This window comes from Hyperolius riggenbachi, chromosome 1 (assembly GCF_040937935.1).
Source record: "Hyperolius riggenbachi isolate aHypRig1 chromosome 1, aHypRig1.pri, whole genome shotgun sequence".
NCBI classification, from domain to species: domain Eukaryota; kingdom Metazoa; phylum Chordata; class Amphibia; order Anura; family Hyperoliidae; genus Hyperolius; species Hyperolius riggenbachi.
The window spans coordinates 518,267,963-518,283,344 of record NC_090646.1 but is presented as its reverse complement, the minus strand read 5'-3'; the positions used below and the strand labels follow the sequence as shown (position 1 = coordinate 518,283,344).

General features: G+C 42.3%; 1 protein-coding gene and 1 long non-coding RNA gene across 2 annotated transcripts in view; one reads left to right on the top strand and one right to left on the bottom strand.

Moving 5' to 3' along the window:
• Window positions 1-5,411, top strand: part of LOC137524764 (uncharacterized) — a 56,147-nt gene extending 50,736 nt beyond the window's left edge. The window contains exon 3 of the long non-coding RNA XR_011022775.1: window positions 5,302-5,411. This is a non-coding gene — a long non-coding RNA (uncharacterized lncRNA). The remainder of the gene's footprint in view (window positions 1-5,301) is intronic.
• Window positions 1-15,382, bottom strand: part of RHOF (ras homolog family member F, filopodia associated) — a 105,414-nt gene that overhangs the window by 26,199 nt on the left and 63,833 nt on the right. The window contains exon 3 of the mRNA XM_068244974.1: window positions 3,809-3,918. Coding sequence (XP_068101075.1) covers window positions 3,809-3,918 — 110 coding nt within the window. The remainder of the gene's footprint in view (window positions 1-3,808; window positions 3,919-15,382) is intronic.

Sequence of the window (15,382 nt, the reverse complement as noted above, 5' to 3'; positions counted from 1 at the left end):
GAGGGTGTCAATGATGGCCTTCTGGACAGCAGTCAGGTCGGCAGTCTTACCCATGATTGCGGTTTTGAGCAATGAACCAGGCTGGGAGTTTTTAAAAGCCTCAGGAATCTTTTGCAGGTGTTTAGAGTTAATTAGTTGATTCAGATGATTAGGTTAATAGCTCGTTTAGAGAACCTTTTCATGATTTTAATTTTTTGAGATAGGAATTTTGGGTTTTCATGAGCTGTATGCCAAAATCATCAATATTAAAACAAAAGGCTTGAACTACTTCAGTTGTGTGTAATGAATCTAAAATATATGAAAGTCTAATGTTTATCAGTACATTACAGAAAATAATGAACTTTATCACAATATGCTAATTTTTTGAGAAGGACCTGTATATTATATACACACATACATATTTAACGGGAACCTTAACTGAGAAGGATATGGGGGTTTCCTTTTACACAATACCAGTTTGTCAGTCCTGCTGATCTCTGTGTTTGCAGTAGTGGCTGAATCACACACCTTACACAAGCATGCAGCTAATCCAGTCTGACTTCAGTCAGAGTACCTGATCTGCATGCTTGGTCAGGGACTGTGGCTGAAAGTATTAAGACACTGGATCAGCAGGAGAGTCAGGCAACTGGTGTTATTTTAAAAGGAAAAAGCCATATCGTTCTCAGTTTAGGTTCACTTTAATGCCTTATATGTAGTACGAACTTGCAAATTTAACTAGAAATAAGACTTTCATTTAAGCCCTTGAGCTGCAGTTTTTTCCCCTCACAGGAAAAGAATGTTCTCGGATAATTGTAATTGGTCGCCATTGTAATTGGCCAATGGAAGCCCCTGAATGAGGTAGGAAGGTGTTGGCACCATTATAAGTCAGGCCTTAGGCTTTATTTCCACTGTAGCAGTTGTGCAGCCTTGCCCTGCATGATAATTCAGAAGCAGAATCGCAGTCGTTTAAAATCAATAGGCTGCTTCCGAGTCTGCATAAAGGGGGGCGGAAGCCAAAATAATTCCAGCAGCATTTTTTGGACGACACTTCAATCCCCACAGCTGTGCATGGCACGCATGCCTACAGAGATTCAGATGTATATTGACATCCCCAAAGGTGGCAGTATCTGTCTTGGGGGTAAATGCTGCCACAAGTGGAAATGGGGTCTTAGTCTTTTTTTATGTGTATAGAAAAATATTGTGACAAATTTGTCTGAAGTCCAGCAGGCAGCAATCATAAGATTGCCTGCATAAGGTTTTCACCAGCTTGCTTTACATCACAATATTTAACATGGATTCATTTTAATGGATGAAGACGACATTCAGTCACAAATCAGCAGCAGCCATCCGTGTGAATACATTGCATAGCATAACTGACCCGGCCCGGGCAAAGTTTTCCTTTCACAGAGACATATGGTAGATTACATACCTTGCTGTATTATCAGCAGTCACACCCTGTTTTCTCCAGACATTATCAGTTATTGCACTGATGAATAGTAACAGTGAGTAATCTGATCATACCATGAAAGGGATAGTGTTTGCAGAGACCAGAATATATTGCAGTATATTAAGATTTCTAATGCTGGGTACACACAACTCAATTTCTATTCCGATCACCAGGTAATCTGCCAGGAAGTTGTATAGTGTGTACATGTCCAAACTGCTACTGATTGGTAAAGGGATCGGTATTCAGATAACTTTGCAAAATCGACCCCTTTATCGATCAGAAACAGATCATGTCGAAAATAATTGTCCGATTCCTATCAATCGAACGTGAAATTAAATTGTGTGTACCTAGCATGATAGCACACAGTGCTTGTAAACAGAAGCCTTCAGCAGCCCACCAGCCATGTATAGTCCCATTTATATGGTAATACAGAATTGAACAAAGTATCCAGTGCTCACTGTTTGGAGAAATGGAACTGAACCAGAAATGTTCTGTGCTCAGCAGCACTGAGGAATGTGTATATGCAATCCTCAAATTCCCCTGTCTGCTCAGTTTATCAGAAAATGAGCGGCTTGTGGCTGCTGCTTTATGCATAGTCTTCCCCATCCAAGGACTTTTCTACAGACCCTTCCATTACTGTCACATTAATCTAGCATACTGAAGCACTGCTATAGATCAGAAAGATTGACAGGAATATCAAAGAGGACAAAAGGAAGAGCATGGAAATCTGTCTTATAGAATACAGACGTTCAATCCAGTATATTTTTTTCATCTAATAATTCAGTCAAAGGAAAATGAGCCATTTAAATTGTGCCTAAAAAGGCAAGGTTTATAGTGTCCTTGGCGTTTCATGTATGCAGCTTACACCTTCACAGTAAATGTAAATGAACTGACTGTACAGTGCTCAGATGAAGCAACACACAACCCTGCTTCATATTTCCCAATGTTCTCACACACACTGTGCAGAGCATGAAGGCCCAGCATAGGCTTGAACGATCTTAGGAAAAAATTGAATTGAGCGATTTCTGTCTGAAATTGCGATTTCGATTCGATTCACGATTTCCTTAAAATCAAACTTTGTTCCACCTCTGTGCCTGTTTGTTCCCCCTCTGCCCCCCTGTCTCTCTTTGTGCCCCGTTTGCCTCTTTATGCCTCCTCTGGATCTCTCTCTTGCCCCGTGTCTCTGTGCCCGCTCTGTGTCTCTCTGTGCCTCCTTTGTCCCCCAAGCTACATCAGTTCTGGACATAGCTTCAAGCACGAGCCCAGCGATGCCAGTCTGTCCACTTCGCCTCCTGCAGGCTCTAATGCACGGAATACGTCCTGTATTTGCCAAGCATAAGAGCCAGTAGACAACGTTAGAGGAAGGACAGCGTTGGACTCGTGCGGAAGGTTATGTCCAACACTGCGGGCCGGACACGCCGGGACTTTGGGGTGGGTTGAAGCCACTTCTTCACACTTCCCCATATGGAAATGATGTGATCGCGATAATTACAATGACAATTCCGAAATTGTGATCTTGGTGATTGCGATTTCGGTTCAATTCGATTTATCTTTCAGGCCTATCCCAGCAGCATTTAACCGTATATGAACAATGCTGAATGGCAAGCCATACATCTCTTAAGGAGAGATCAGCTGTAGGATGTCCTACTTTCATCCAGCTGAGTGATGACAGACTATAAACACCACACATCCCCAATGTCTAGCAACTAGTGGATTTTTCAGGCACTTGAAGGGTTACCACAGACACCACAACACCAAACAGGCTTCAGTGACTAGTCCCTAGGAGTTCCTGTAGAATACTGAATAAAGAGGTTTTCATTTATATTCAGTATTATACAGGAACTCCTAGAGCCTAGTGTGATGAGGCATTGCTGCAGACCACTCATTACATAGACAGGAGGCTATTTTCTCAATGTCCCACCAATAGCTGGACCGGCATTAGCTGATGCAGCACACTAGCAGCTGACCAGTTGCTTTTAGCTTGTTACACTGATTTAGCTGGTATAAAAAAAAAATATTAAAAAAAAAGGAGGTTTGTTATTTTGCATTGTACCAAAAAACAAATTGAAATCTTGAAACTCAGACAAGATGATAATTTTAGCTCAACAGTTTAGGTGTTTTCAGGGAAGTCAAGCATTGCCAGGGGGAGATATCATTTGGGTGTGAAATCTCTGTGGTTGTACCACACTTCTGTCCCCCCAGATATACCAATGTCACTTGCATGAGCACAACCCCCCCTCCCCCAACTTCTCCATGAAATACCTGTAAACACAAACGCTTGCCTTGCTAAACCTGGCAGAAGATGGCATATCCTGCAGGCAGAGGCTTATTTGTGAAATAGCCCTTAGAGGTCTATGGAATGGCAACTTTCAGTCTTCTTACCTTTACTAAAACATTTTCAAAGCTGGTAGGACTTGTGACATCAAAACATATTAAAACTAAATTGACATCTTGATAGGAGAGAGGGCGCAGCCTGTCATAATCTTCCTGTCCTGTAATACAAGTGAATTGACATTAGATAACAGAGTGGTCACACAATTTTCATGAGGTTTTCTACGCATACACAGACATGGGCTCAATACTGCCAAAGCATCAATCCTCTACATGATCTATAGCCAAGATATAAGCTCGGTTAGGGCCAGATATATATCAAAGGAGCCTACAGACACAGAAGTTCTGGCACCCTGAATGGCGCCCTCCGCCAGGACTGCAAATTCTCCAGTCCCCGTGCAAATTAGACCACCAAACTGCACCGCAAGTGTGCTGGCTGCCCCAATTTTCTGACTGCCCATCCAGCCTGATCATCTACTGCTCTATGCTCCATCCACATAGCATGGAAAGCTAGATATGACTGCCCATCCAGCTCTCTATGCTCCCTCAGTGGTGACCAGCAAGTCTCCATCCACATAGCATGGAAAGCTAGATATGACTTCTCATCCAGCTCTCTATGCTCCCTCAGTGGTGACCAGCAAGTCTCCATCCACATAGCATGGACAGCTGGATATGTCTGCACATCCAGCTCTCTATACTCCCTCAGTGGTCACAAGCACGGCTCCGTCCACAAAGCATGGAGAGCTAGATATGACTGCCCATCCAGCTCTCTATGCTCCCTCAGTGATGGCCAGCACGTCTCCATCCACACAGCATTGAGAGCTAGATAGGACTGCTCATCCAGCTCTCTATGCTCCCTCAGTGGTGACTAGCAAGTCTCCATCTACATAGCATGGAAAGCTAGATATGACTGCTCATCCAGCTCTCTATGCTCCCTCAGTGGTGACCAGCACAGCTCCCTCCACATAGCATGGAAAGCTAGATATGACTTCTCATCCAGCTCTCTATGCTCCCTCAGTGGTGACCGGCACGGCTCTGTCCACATAGCATGGAAAGCTAGATATGACTTCTCATCCAGCTCTCTATGCTCCCTCAGTGGTGAGCGGTACGGCTCTGTCCACATAGCATGGAAAGCTAGATATGACTGCTCATCCAGCTCTCTATGCTCCCTCAGTGGTGACCAGCAAGTCTCCATCCACATAGCATGGAAAGCTAGATATGACTTCTCATCCAGCTCTCTATGCTCCCTCAGTGGTGACCAGCAAGTCTCCATCCACATAGCATGGAAAGCTAGATATGACTTCTCATCCAGCTCTCTATGCTCCCTCAGTGGTGACCAGCAAGTCTCCATCCACATAGCATGGAAAGCTAGATATGACTGCTCATCCAGCTCTCTATGCTCCCTCAGTGGTGACCAGCATGGCTCTGTCCACATAGCATGGAGAGCTGGATATGACTGCCCATCCAGCTCTCTATGCTTTGAAGAACTTCAGTTGTATTTCATTACCATATGGTGTTAATGTCTTTATATTTATTGTTTTTAGATTTGTCTCTATTTTTGGAGGCCTGATGAAGGGTCTATCCCGAAACAAGTCGACGTTGACGCCTCAATTTGCACAACTGCACTAATCTTGATGTTAACAACTGATGCATTTTTGCCATTCTCTGCTATGGAAAATGTTCCCTGATGGATACTTTTTATACATATTTTTGCACAAGTGTTGTCTTCAATAAAAATCTTTTGTATTTTTGCATATAAACTCTTCAAGTTTCTTCAGTCTTTTGCTACATATATCCTTTTTACTAGTATACAGTACCAGTTTTAAACCTGTAAATTTCTTACTTTTAGATTAAAAAAAAGACTGATACCAGGAAAATCCTATCTAGCATTTGAACTAAAGATACATTTTTTTTTCATCATAAACGGTTTTTATTGAATATAAAACAAACAGCATACAACCGAAGATAAAGAGAGTTAAAGATACAATTGTTTATCTCCTTAGTTTAGTTTCAGATTTGCTTTAAGATTATGTACATAACACTTTAAAGTCTTACGTTGTCAGACTTCTCACATACATTACACAAAGCCAACTTTTATTTGAATTCAGGACACACACACACACACAAATATACATTTTTCCGTGTAACCTGTCACCCACACAATGCCTTGAAGCATAGCTTGCTGCTAATGGCAGGCTGCAGGCCTCCCGCCCTCAGTGGCCTCACATAATTACCAGTGTGGTGCATGATGTCCTTCACTGTTCTTGCTTCACAGATGGAGAGGAATTTTAAGCACTACTTATACCCAGACACTTCATTTTGAATACCAGTTATCCAGCCAGGTGGAGATATTAAAAATATACATTGGCTGAAAAATGGTGATTTCTGACACTAACAATACGCTTTTCTTGGTTCCTTAAAGTGCACCAGAGATGAAGCACCCTCATGTATTTTACCATATATATCCGTGATATATATCAGTGGGAACATTAGAGAAAACACCTACCCTGCTCTCTGTGTCATCCTTCACTGCTCAGCCTGCTTGTTATTATTTTTGAGTCATTATAGCAGAGCCTGAAGGGGCAGGCTTGGGCTTGAAAAGACATCAGAGAAGGTAGACTCTGCTAGAATTCCTGAGCAAAGCCAGACTGGATTCTCAGTCGGGGATTTTTTCAGGGCTTATAACAAGCAGGCTGAGCAGTGAAGGATGAAACAGAAAGCAGGGTAGGCGTTTTCTCTAATGTTCCCACTGATATATATCACGTGTATATATATATGGTAAAATACATGAGGGTGCTTCATCTATGGTTCACTTTAAACAGAACAGAAGGTATTTACAATTATAAAGACTGTAATGAGCATACAATGTCTCCTACAATACATCACTCATTAAAGATGAAATACTTAGAAATCCCTCTTCGGACTTCTTGAGTAGCAAAAGAAAAAGTCTCCATCACATATTTTTCTTTTTTTTTTATTGTGGCCTGTACTCTTTGGACATCCCCTCAGTTCGTTTCTAACAGGAACACATAAATGACAAGGGTACATGCATACATGCATTTAGCATACAGATGTGCAGAAACTGAAGCACTCTGGGTTACCTATACTGCTGTATAATCCATTCTTCAATATAAGGCTTTACTTGTGGAATTATAGATCTATAACATGGGCCTGAAGAATGAATTGCATTCAAGTCTCTGGATAATAGGAGTGCACTCCAATCCGGACTGAGGGCTCGCTCACACTAGAGGCACTTTTTAATTTTTTTTTAAGCACTGGCTATTTTTTTTTTTTATTGCCCTGAAAGCACTTACACCATGCTTTCCTATGCGCCAGTTTAGATCGCTTTCCGATCTGAAAAGTGGTGCATGGACCAATCTCGGGGGCGGTTTTGCGATAATGGGAGGTATAGGAAAATCGCAAAGCGCTAGAAAAAGCGCTTTTGCCAGCGATTTCATGGGTGTTTTTTTCCGTCAATTTAAATGTGAAGTGCTTCTGGTATTTTTAGGTCCCTTACCCTTTAAAAATAAGGCCTAGGACACTTAGAAATCGCAAAACGCCCAAAAAAGCGCTCACAAAAACTTTTACCAAAAACACCCAAAGCACAGAAATCGCCGGGAATGGCAAAAAAAGTGCCAAAAAACGCCCAATGTGAACGATAACGCTATTGCAACTCAATGTGATCAAGGCCTTATGGTGCTATATTCTATATCCACATGGTTTTAATGGGGGGTTATTGTTTATAATGTTGGAATTTTGTAGTCTATACTAGCCTGATTAAAGATGAATATTGCTAATTACCTAGTGCTTTCATGCAACACAAATTCTCTTTAGAACAAACAGCCCATGTAAATAAATGGCATTGTCCACATCTAATGGGGAAAGGGGGATATATGCTCAGAGGCTGCCCATCAAAATCTGACCAAATCTAGAGATAGGGACATCTAGGGTGCCCATACATTACGCGATTCTTTGGGCAGATCGACCTTTCAAGCTAATAATTTTATTGAATCGATGCAGGAACATGGCCACTTGATCGATTGTGGCCAAAATTGGGCAAAAATTAGGCATGCTAGAAAATCACTGTTGCAATGTCTCTATCGAGTATGTGGCGGTAATGACTGTAGATTTCCTGATGACCAACGGACCCCCGGCCAGTGTCCCCCCAAAGTGTATGTCCTCATTCCCTTGCTCAGGTGAGTGTTGAAGGTTCACCAGTACAAAAGGTAGACATTGTTCTTACTTGGTAATGAGAGGCTGTAAAGCAGGAGATAGTTCAGTGGAAAATCTTGTTTTTCTTTCACTGAATGAGAGACTATCAGGAATGCACAACGTGGTGTTAGAAGGTGTAAATATGTAGGAGGACTACTCCCTTACACAGTGGCGTAAATTTAGTACAGGGAGGCGTACTCGTCATTCATTGCAGATGTGCTAGCCACTAAGGGCTGGGATGAACTACAAATCACAAATGTTAGAGGCCATATTGATTTCCTTTTAAATAATACCAGTTGCCTGGCAGTCCCGATCTCTTTGGCTGCAGTAGTGTATGAATCACACCAGCAACAAGCATGTGGGTAATCTGGTCTGACTTCAGTCACAGCACCTGATCTTCATGCTTGTTCAGGGTCTTTGGCAAATACAAAAAAAAAAGAAGGGAGGCAGAGGATCAGCAGGACAGCCAGGCCATATCCCACTTACTATAAAGGTCGTTTTAAAGAGGAACTCCAGTGAAAATAATGTAATAAAGTGCTTCATTTTTACAATAATTATGTATAAATGATTTAGTCAGTGTTTGCCCATTGTAAAAGCTTTCCTCTCCCTGATTTACATTCTGACATTTATCACATGGGGACAGTTTTACTGCTGGCAGGTGATGTTAGTGGAAGTAGCAGCCAGACTGAATGCTCAGTAGGGGATTTTATCAGAGCTGTTAACAAGCAGGCTGAGCAGTGAAGGATGAAACAGAGATTAGAGTATGTGTTTTCTCTAATGTTCCCACTGATATATATGGTAAAATACAAGAAGGTGTTTTGTCTCTGGTTCACTTTAAGGTTAGAACTGAACAGGAAAGCCTTTCAATCTCATCTAGTTATTGTCATCTAGGTTCACTTTTGGGACAATCCTTGGACTTTTCCAGTGACAAGTAAAAGCTCTCTAGTGAGGTTCAAATGGTTTTGATTTCAACATAGCAATCAGAAATGGCAGATACCGGTAATAAGCAACAAAAAAAACCCTACATAAAGTGCAGTGGCCTTATTCATGCAGTGATCATCTAGCTGTGAGAGCAGGCTAGCAAGGCAGAGATCAGGCCACAGCAGGACTGGATAGAGCGAAGCCGTTAATTAAAGCGCAAGATGAATTAGGCGCGGCTATTCAGCCAATGTATTTATCGGCTACATAAGCTCGTGACAGCGCAGACTGTATGATATGGGCACATGTAACGGCTATACTGTATGTAAAGTGAATTTTTACGGCTATTGCTCTCCTCCGTGTCTGTGTATATTAATAATAATGAAAGTTAATATGGGTGCGGCTACTACTCCAGTGTAACTTTACCACTATAGTCATTATCGCTGCGCAGGCAGGGTAATTTGGGCTAGTATGCGGCTATTCCTTACCTGGCTGCAGGTATACCTTTATCCTCCGGTAGTCCCTTGCTGTATTGAATGCTTTCATAGCGGCTAACATGATTGCAGTTATGTATACATTATCCTCTGGTAATTCCTTACTGACAAAATAAATACTTTCATAGCGGCTAACCTGATTGAGTTTTTGTATACAGTATCCTCCGGTAATTCCTTATTGCCATAATGAATACTTTGATAGCAGCTAAAGTGATTGTGGTTTTGTATACATTATCCTCCGTTATCCCTTATTGCTAATGTGATCATGGGTTTAGTAATGCCGGCCTGATCACTGTAATGATCCTCCAGTAACACCTATGGCTGTTATGAATACTTTCACGGTGGCTATTTTGATCATAGTTTTAGTTTTTACCTTGTGGGTATTCCTTTTTGGGATACATTTTCATGGAGAGGGGGAGAGGAAGAAGAAAAGGGAGAGAGAGGGGAAAAGAGAGAGGGAGCGAAAAAGAGAGAGAGGGGGGAGAGGGATAGAGAGAGAGAGGGGGGGGGGGGACGGAGAGGGAGAGAAAGAGAGAGGGGGAGGGGAGACGGAGAAAGAGAGATGGGGAGAGGGAGAAAAAGAGAGAGGGGGAGGGGAGACGGAGAAAGAGAGATGGGGAGAGGGAGAGAAAGAGAGAGGGGGGGGGAGACGGAGAAAGAGGGGGAGAGGGAGAGAAAGAGAGGGGGGGAGACAGAGAAAGAGAGAGGGGGAGAGGGAGAGAAAGAGAGAGAGGGGGGGGGGGAGAGGGGGAGACAGAGAAAGAGAGAGGGGAGAGGGAGAGAAAGAGAGAGGGGGGAGAGGGTTTTCATTACCTACAGTGGCTGGCTGCTCCGAGTGTCGGCTAAGGACTATATGAGCTCAAGGAAATGGGGCACAGCTAAATAACTTTATTTGTGTACAATGTGTAGAGTACCTTAGTAAGAGTTGCTATGAGTGGAGCACAGCTGTGGTAATCTACTATATGTAGAGTCTGCACTCAGTGGGTAAGGTGCTGGAGCAAGTGTGGCTAAGAGTAGGCACAGCCCACATACCTGCTGCGGCGTTATGCAGCACTTGCTTGCCAGCTTATAGCCACTGTGACTCTCTGCCCAGCTGTCTACCGGCTTATAGCCTCTGCCGATCTCTGCAGCAAATGTTTGCTTTCCATACCTATCTTGTAGACACACAGCTATGTTATGTGCCGTGGTTGATTTAGGTGCGTCAGCAATCCTTTCACCTTGATAGCCAAGTATTTGTCTGCAATCAAAGCTTGTCCAATGCCATTGCAGATGAGCTTTGCAACTGAATGAATTACTAAATATTTACGATACAGAACCACATCAGAACTAACACTGGAAAGGTACACTATATACAGTTCCAGGGATTCTCATATTGGCTACATGTAGATAAATGTAAATAGCCACTTTTAGAATTTGGGCACAATGTATATGTTTCAGATACTAGCCCAAATCAGTGTTGCTCATACTGCTAAAGTAGACTGACTTAATACACCACAATGATACATTATATATAGTAACAGCCAGGTATACACATATTAGCTAGAACCAAATCAATATACACCTGCTGCAGCAGCAGCCCTGCCTTTGGTACTTTACGTTTTCTCTGCTTGCGTATGTTGACATTCCTGTATTTGTTACATTATTAAAATGTATCTTTTAAAGTAAACAATGGTTACAGTTGCATCGGCTACATGTGTTTCTCCTCAGCATTTTTTCCCCTGAAGTGAGATGTGAACTGCAGATTACAAGCAAAAGTGCAGAACAAGCTGGGAACTGAGAATTGTGACATAAGCTGGAAGCTGAGTGTCACTGCAGTGTTATGGGGCAAAGGAAGCAGAGAGTCCCCGGGCATCTGGAGCAGAGAGCTCCGAGCTTTCTATTCCCTTTGCCCCATAACACTTCAGTGACTCAGCTCCTTCCACAGTTCTCAGCTCCCAGCTTCTTCTGCAGTTTGTGTGCTCTGCTCATGCTCACCCGATGTAAACTATATAGCTGGTGTTCTGCAGCGGCACCCAGCTCCCCCGCTATTTGGTCTCCAGGATCCAGCATCTGTTCTCTCTGTATAGATGTCAGGGCTCTGTTCCAGATCTGAGATGTCAGGGTTTGCTGCACCCTTCACCCCACAGCACCCTTCTCCACCACGCATCTGCTCTGGGTTCTACTTTACAGACAGGCATTCAAATTATAGCAAATGGATTTAGTACTAATAGCGGCTACAACAGCTCTCAAAATGAAAAGCTAATGGAGCTGCTGAAAAACAGGATATGTACTCTGTGCAGGTGATAGTAATGTAGCGCTTCTTAAACATTGATGTACCTGAGAGTGCATAACAATAGTAAGCGCTTGGTGCCGGGTGCTTGATCTGCAGCTTTCTACAGCTGCAAACTGCAGCTGCCTTTTGCTGCTCCGGCTGGTATATTTCCCCTCCTGTAGCTAGCCGCTTATCAGATTGAAAAATTAGTCTGCCAAAATTTGCACCTGTATTAAACACAGATAAGACACACAAGTAAAACATAAACGCTACATAAATGTAACAATACATTTATAGCCGATATATTAAATACACGATAATCGCGCCCATTTCATGTAGCGGCTATTTCAAATGTACGTACATACGTACGTATTGTCAGATGACAATGGGTACAGAACAGTGTCTCTTCTAAAGTAGACTGAAAAAAAATCAGGTACCACTCATGGGACTGTGAAAAACCAATGGTAAGAAATAAAAGGTTTATACCAAAACAAAGTTACATGCTGGAATGTCACCAGCACACATACAATATGTAAAGGATCACGATGATGGGATTCATACTGTATACATGGATCTTTCCAGTCTATGTAGGTTTGTAAATAAATTAATAAACAAATAAACGAATGAATGAAAGAAACCCCATCATAATTGGGAAATCTTGGGTTTGCATAATCTCGATAAGCTACAGACAAATTCCCAATGTTTGAATTATCAGTTCATAGCATAATCATCTGGTCCTGTGCACCTGGTTCTAAGTTTAAATCTAACCTCAGGTCTAAAACAGATTCTACTGTTTTATTATTTAACAAAAATGAAACAAAATGGAGATGCCATGGCCTATATTCAATTTACTTTCTCTCCGAAGATTTCTCCTAAGAGATCATTTTTCATCTTCTGTTTAAAAAATCTTTTCAGCACTTTGCAAGAGTACCAAAAGTAGGTGAAAAAACTGTCAGAATGATTCTGAGTATTTCTTGCCTGTTGGTGGCTCGTAAGGCATTTTATTGGTAAAGTTTATAAATATCACGTCGGAGAAAAAGAGAATTGAATAAATTGCCATTATGTGGCAAAACTACAGCTTCTAGAACCACCACCGGGTGCAATAGCTTTCTGATTATCCTTACACAGGGGTGCCCAATAGGTCGATCGCGATATACCGGTAGATCGCGACCGCCTATTTGGTAGATCGCGGCCATGTAAAATTTTGCGGCGGGCAGCTGTCAGAATCTGCTGCCAGCCGCTGGCCAATCGGAAGAGGCGGAGAGGGGCGGTACAGCGGGAGAAGACGCCGCGTCATCATAGCTGGGGGCGGTGCTGGGCACAATGCGTCAATGCACGCTGCCCACCGCCCCCTTCGCTCGCTGGACTCCGGAGTTAGAGTGCCCATCTGCACTCGCAGCGCGGCTGAAGGAGGGGAGACCAGGAGAAGCCCAGGACAACGCCGCTGAAACTAGAGGGAGGTGAGTGGCCCCTACACCTAACTACACTATACCTGGCTAAATATAATGAAGGCACCCACACCTAACTGCACTATACCTGGCTAACTATAATGAAGGTCCCTGCACCTAACTACACTATACCTGGCTAACTATAATGAAGGCACCCACACTTAACTACACTATACCTGGCTACCTATACTGAAGGCCCCTATACCGATCTACCTATACTGAAGACACGTATACCTGCTACCTAAATGTTGGTAGACCTCCTGGACTCAGCAAATTTTAAAGTAGCTCGCGAGCCGAAAAAGTGTGGGCTCCCCTGTCTTTACACAATAGTCCCCTACTTTCAAACACTCAAGCTACAATTCTCATACATACAAAGTTATCCTTGTGTACAAAATGTACAGAACTGTTTGCTATTACACGTTACAGGATTGTGTACACTGTTGTAAGAAGTTTAAAGCACACAGAAAACAAACAACCCACATGGTTATTATACTGTATACTGCAATTGCCAAAAGTCATTTATCCACAGGTACCAGCATGTGTAATACAAGACTTGACTTACAAAACCTTCCGAAACAGAACCGGTTTGTAACGAAGGGACCAGCTGTGTCTGTCTTTCACAGCGCAGCTCTCTTATAGGATACCGGAGCCCAAATGAAGATAAGAAACGGGGCAGGCATGTATGGTGAGCTGTGCTGATGCTCACCGCTCCCCCCATTCTCCTTTCTGCCCCCACAGTACCTGTAATTGCTCTCCGGCTTGGTTAAGCTTCAGTGTGCCTGCGATGGCCAGGCTGCTACAGCATGCAGAAAAGAGAATGGGGAGAGCGGTGAGCATCCGGACAGCTCACCATACATCCCTGCTTCCCCTGTTTCTCATCTTCATTTGGGCTCCGTTCCACTTCAGCCCCCAGGTGTTTTCACCTTCAGGACGGAAGTAATTTTCCAGCGCTTCTCCCATTCATTCGTCAATAACTTTATCACACTCATCACAAGTAAATGATCTATATTTTTTTTGCCACCAATTAAGCTTTTCAAGGGTGATACTTGTTTTCAGTATCTACTTTATTTTCAATACATTTTATAGGCAAATAGAAAAAAAATAAAGGAAAAAAACACCCTTTCTAATTTCCTCCCTTATAGTTTTGAAATAAGCAATGCTACTAATAAATAAAACCACCCATTTGTCCATTAGTTCCAGCTATCAAAACATTTAAATTCTGTTCCTAGTACAATGTATGGCGTCAATATATTATGTGGAAATAAAGGTGTATTTTTTCAGTTTCATTTCTTTTGTGTGGGGTTTTGTGTCCCATCAATTGTAAGCTTTTATGTACTAAAATAACAGTAATATACCCTCAAGACATACATAAAAAACAAAAAAAACTAACAAAAAAAACAAAGCTGGGTCCCTAAGGCAACTATTTATGGAATTTTTTTTTCCTTTTTCATCTGTTTGCTTGGTAACTAGGGTGGGGGTGGGGGGCTTTGGAAGGAATTAATGACTTTTTTTTAATTAAAAGTCTGTGGTGTGTGTAATTTAAAGGGGCACTACAGCGAATAACTAAATTTTAAAATATGTGCAAACATATACAAATAAGAAGTACATTTTTTCCAGAGTAAAATGAGCCATAAATTACTTTTCTCCTATAATGCTGTCACTTACAGTAGGCAGTAGAAAATTGACAGAAGCGACAGGTTTTAGACTAGTCCATCTCTTCACAGGGGATTCTCAGCAAGGCTTTTATGCTATATAAAGATATTCCCGAAAAAGAATTTAAACAATAATGCTGGCCAGCTTCCCTGCTCGCTATACAGTTTTTTGGCAGTTGGACAGAGCAACTGCAATTCACTAAGCGCTTTTGAAAATAAATATATCCCTGAAAATCCCCTATAGAGAGATGGACTAGTCCAAAACCTGTCACTTCTGCCAGATTTCTATTACCTACTGTAAGTGACAGCAACATAGGAGAAAAGTAATTTATGGCTCATTTTACTCTGGAAAAAAAAAAATGTACTTGTTAGCACATATTTTAAATTTTACAGTTTTTCGCTGTAGTACCCCTTTAACTTTTCACCACTAGATGTCAGTAGAAACAATCCCTGGTTTACCAAGAAGTGTTTTGAGTTTTTTTTCCGGGTTCATTCACATTCTTTGTTATTAATGGACATGGCCCCTCACCAGGGTCATGTCCATTCATTACCGGCACTGCAATTGGTTTGAGGAAGCCTTCCCCGCTCGCCAAAATGGAAATGCCGCCGGGTTCGAGCAGCGATCACGCGCGCCCCCGCATAAACACTGG